The sequence below is a fragment of the Triticum dicoccoides genome, chromosome 7A (assembly GCF_002162155.2).
Source record: "Triticum dicoccoides isolate Atlit2015 ecotype Zavitan chromosome 7A, WEW_v2.0, whole genome shotgun sequence".
NCBI lineage: Eukaryota > Viridiplantae > Streptophyta > Magnoliopsida > Poales > Poaceae > Triticum > Triticum dicoccoides.
The window spans coordinates 55,851,387-55,856,093 of record NC_041392.1 but is presented as its reverse complement, the minus strand read 5'-3'; the positions used below and the strand labels follow the sequence as shown (position 1 = coordinate 55,856,093).

The 4,707-nt window shown below is 43.1% G+C and overlaps 1 protein-coding gene across 1 annotated transcript in view; it reads left to right on the top strand.

The window, feature by feature from the left end:
* The first annotated feature begins 3,029 nt into the window (after positions 1 to 3,029).
* The window catches only part of LOC119331646 (wall-associated receptor kinase 3-like), a 6,476-nt gene continuing 4,798 nt past the window's right edge, over positions 3,030 to 4,707 (top strand). The window contains exon 1 of the mRNA XM_037604803.1: positions 3,030 to 3,173. Within this exon, the coding sequence (XP_037460700.1) occupies positions 3,152 to 3,173 (22 nt within the window). The 5' untranslated portion in view covers positions 3,030 to 3,151. The remainder of the gene's footprint in view (positions 3,174 to 4,707) is intronic.

The window sequence follows — 4,707 nt, the reverse complement described above, 5'->3', positions numbered from 1 at the left end:
TCCAAGCAGAATATTGGGCACCATGATTTTTGGAAGAACGCATCAACAATGAAAAAGATACTAATAGAATTTATAATATAGCTTGGTTGCTATGTCTATATGGTCGCATTTAAAATAAAAAGTGTAGTATATAACCCCCTAATCATGCATAAGACACAAGCTGCTTGAAAAACAGAGGACCCGAATTGCTTCCAGGATACAAACCATCGGAGTCATAAGAGATGATATATTATGTATGTGCCTGATGTTTGAATCTTAGAACAGCAAGTAGAAACTTCCTTTTACCCATTTGGAGCACAGCCTGTAAGGCCACCATCTACAAAACCTAAAAACAAAGCAGGAAATAAGTACTAACAACACATCAGCCAAGCATGGGAAAAAGGGCTCATTTCATCTTCGAATACACTGCAAAGCTCAAATATTATTTGTTAATAATATGATTATAGGGCCCACGCAGTGTACAGCCTGCCAGACACCTAGAACTAATAAGCAATCCATTAACTACAGATGATTCGATAGTACAAACAAAAAGGAAAAGCAATGCATGAGCCAAACAGAAAATGAAGCAACAACCTGTCAGGCTCATAGAACTGATAAAGAATCCATAAACCACAGATGATCTGATAGTTCAAATAAAAATAAGAGGCAATACATGAACCAAACAGGAAATTAGGCACCCATCTAACTGGTCATTTTCTAATTTGTTACACACTCCAACATGAAACTGAGGCTGAAAAATGGAGCCAGAGCTTGCAATGACACTAAACCTAGGATCTCCGAAACCATTTGATTTAGGCATACTGAACCTGAGCCAGAGCTTGCAATGTTCATTTGATTTAGAAGAGCGGGTCTCCTGGACAGAAAGCCCTGCGTCATGATTCATGGAGCAGGGAGGAGCAGCGCCATATGTCCATGTTCAACCACGCCAGCGTCACCATTGAATTGATACTGGAGAGTTTATAAATAAATAAATAAATAAGAAAAAGGAAGAAGATGACGGGAACTTGCCGCCTGAAGAAGCACCACGCAAATCATACTACTGCTATTACAAAACAACAGTAAGGCGATGACCAACTCGCAGTCAGCTCCCCCCTGCGGCCCACCCCACACACGGTTTTGGACTTTTGATTACTAGTACTACTACCTCCAAGGGGGGAGGCTCGCTGCCTGACTATGACCGCGTCTCTCTGTTCATCTCATCTCATCTCATCGTACATAAACGCCATCTCCTTGCTTAATTGCTTCTTCCTCCCTCGCGCGCCGGCCCAGGCCACACAGGGAGGCACTCACTGCTCACCGGTGGAGGGAGGGTCGACAACCGAAGCCCAGCGGCGGGCGGCTTCAGCCATGGGTCGCTCACTGCTTGCGGGTAAGAGGAGTCTCATTTCGCCTGGGAACACTTCATTCTGTTGCTTTCCGCTTGCAGTCTTCATACATGCATGTTCCTACTTTTTCAAGTGTTTGCAATGGTTTCCTTTAGCTCACTCTTACTAGTACAAGCTCGTACATGATGAAACCGTGTTGAGAATGTTTTCTTCTTTTTCCCAACTTTTTTCCTTTTTGATTGAGGAGTTGCCCGTGGTGGTTGAGAGGACAAGGGGTGCATGTCATGCTCTTTTCCCGTCTGTGACTCAGAATGCCATTTCGCATAAATCTTCTAAAGACTATGATGTGCGGTTTTTTTTCTTTTAACACAATACAGACGCAAGCGATTTACGAATTCACCGTAGACGCCTCGTCGTCGACGTGAACGTCAAGCGCATCGCCGGAAATCCTGAAATAAATCCAGAAATAAATGCGAGCACCATGACTTGAACTCTGATGGGCTAGAGATATCACTGTCCCTCTAACCATCCAACCACATGTTGGTTCGCTTGTTTATTATTGGTTTGGCGTGTGGGGAAGATGGTGTTGTTAGGAGAAAAAAATTCTATGTGATGAGAGGATGCACGAAAGTTAGGCTGGCTGCTGTCGATTAATTTGAGAAATTGTTGACCCAGTCAAGATCATGAATCAAATTCAAAATCTATTGTCTCAATTGAATGGGAGAGCTCCTTAAGAAATCCTTGATCCGATCGAACCAAATCCAAATCTAACATATTAGTTGAGTGAAAGGGCTATAAAATTAATTAAGGAGCAGCGTATATATCAAAATGACCCAATAAGACGGTCCAACAAGTTCCTACCGGTAAAATTGATAGGTCCTTGTGGCATATTTTTTTTCACTTCGCCGCAATAAGTTGTATAGGAGTCATTTTTAGGTGGAATATTTCATTCAATGGTAGGCGTCACTCCCGTCGATAGCGAAGCGCCGCGGTGACTTGATCGGTTTGATGATCCGCGTTAAAGTTGCCCTAACTTCCATTATAGAACAAAAAGCAGAGACATGGGGGTGGGCCGCTCGTCAAATCTGTGATGTGTCCAGTGGTTGCCATGTCGTGCGCGGAGAGAAATGTGTCATGCTATGAAAATTACAACACGGCAAATTCTGCTGCAGGGGAAATTGGCATGATATAGAAGGGGGTGTTGCCTACATGGTTGGCAATTGACATGCCACAACAGAAAAAATGGCATGCTATGCCAAAAGAAAATCGAAAAAGAAAAAGGAGAGAAAGGATCGTTTTTTTTTCTTTTTTCTTTTTGAGGGGTTGAAGAGAAAGGATCGCTAGGAGCGGGTCAAATACCAGCAGCTAGCCAGGAGGAAGAGCGGGTCGCCTCGACAAAAAAGAAAAGAAAAAAAACCGGGTCCTTGGTCAGAGTTGAAGTGGCACCGGATTCTGTCACGCCGGGCACCGGCCGGCGACGCCGTTGACGGGCCGAGTTTAATTATACGACTCGACACCGGCTGAGAAAGCTGCGCTATAGTTGTAGTGTACCAAAACAGTGGCCAGGCGATGACCTGCCTGCGGTCAGCTCCCGCTTCCTCCTGCCCACCCACCCCACGCGGTTTTGGTCAGTACTAGTAGCAGTACGAGTACGAGGGGAGGCTGCTTGACTGCGTCTCAGTTCATCTCGTCGTAGATGACATAACATAAGCGCGACCTCCCTAGCTGGTCCTCTCTCTCGCCCGCGCGCCGCGCTCGCGCACAGCCACCGGCCGTGGTGGGGGGTGGAGGGTCGGCGACGGCGGCGGAAGCTCCAGCCTCCGGCCATGGTCTGGCTACTGATCGCCGGTAAGAAGAGCCGCCACCATGTCCCTTCTCTTCTTTCTCTTCTTGCTAGAGCGCTCTCATGCCGTCCAGGCTCGTTACGCGCGTGCAACCTTGTGCTCCCATTTCGTTATCGTTAAGAAAGATGTGTAGGACTACTGTAGTTTGTTCCACCGCCCAAGCACCCGGGTCTCTTGTCACAGCAGCAATGTCCTCTTTTCTTCGAGAGGATTTCCTTTTCTTTTCCACAATAATAATAACTTACTCCCTCTGTAAAAGAATATGAGGATGTTTAGATCATTAGACTAGTGTTCTAAATGCTCTTATATTTATTTACGGAGGAAGTACCTCATGCCTGGCCTTTTACTATCTGCGATTAGGGTGCAATTAGCCTTATTGAATCTTCTACTCCCTCCGTTCACTTTTATAAGTCGTTTCAGACCTGTTTTGTATGTTGTCTGAAATGTCTACAAGGGCTTATAAAAGTGAACAGAGGAATTAATAAAGGATGGAGACGCGAGTATGGTGTTTTGGATCTCAGCCTCCAAGGAGGCCGGATTTTTGAAAAATTCAAAATTTTCGGTTTTAGAATAAAAAACTAGGATATGGGGTGTATGTGTGTAAAATTTCAAGATGGAATAAATTGAAATGCGACCTATACGAAAAAGACAAATTCATGGTCTGGACGGATGAATAGTATCATGTGTTAAAAAACCTCATATTTTTTTCTTTTCATAGGTCTCATTTCAATGTATCTCGCCTTGAAAAATGAAAATTTACACACTTGTGCATGTCTGTATATGTTTCAGCCTTCATGTATGTATTTTTTTTTCGAAATTTTCTGAAATGTAAAAATACAAATTTTGAATTTTGCATTTGAAGACCTCCATGGAGCTCGGCCTCCAAAAGCAATTTCCGACGGAGACGCGGCGTTTTTAGTAACATGGCAAAGTCAAAGTGAAATGCCAATGGGATTCTTTTTTTATTTGTGAAAAAGAATCCGAATATATTTAAAAGTTAACCAAAAGTACAACACATTCTTAGCATGATAGAAATTAAATTGAGATTCCAAGACGGTGCGGCACTCCCCTACCGAAGCTGGCCTTTTACTTTATCGATGACAAGAAACATTTATTAGCAAAAGTAAATGTCGTTTTGGGAAAACATGTTAGACGGCAGAACTCGACCATATCAGATGGTGCGCGAGGCTGATTCGGCGCTAGATCAGTCGGTGCTAGGCGCCTCTCTTGTTTTTGGATTTTCGCGCGAGCCATAACTTTCTATGAAATAATTACCCAAGCAAGTTACCATCCAATGCTGCATTATTTCAGATTGTTTACCAATCAACAATATACTTTAAAAAAACAAAACAAAAACAATATACCTTTTTTCCTCAAAAAAATCGTACTATTTTTTCCATAATATTTTCCGGGCACGAATTGTTATCATCTTCCAAAATGTCGTTTTGAAAATGACCGATGTACCCGAAGGCAGTTGAAGAAAAAAAAAGAGTAAACATCCTCTAAAAAAAAAACTCTAAAAAAAGAGAGTAAACATC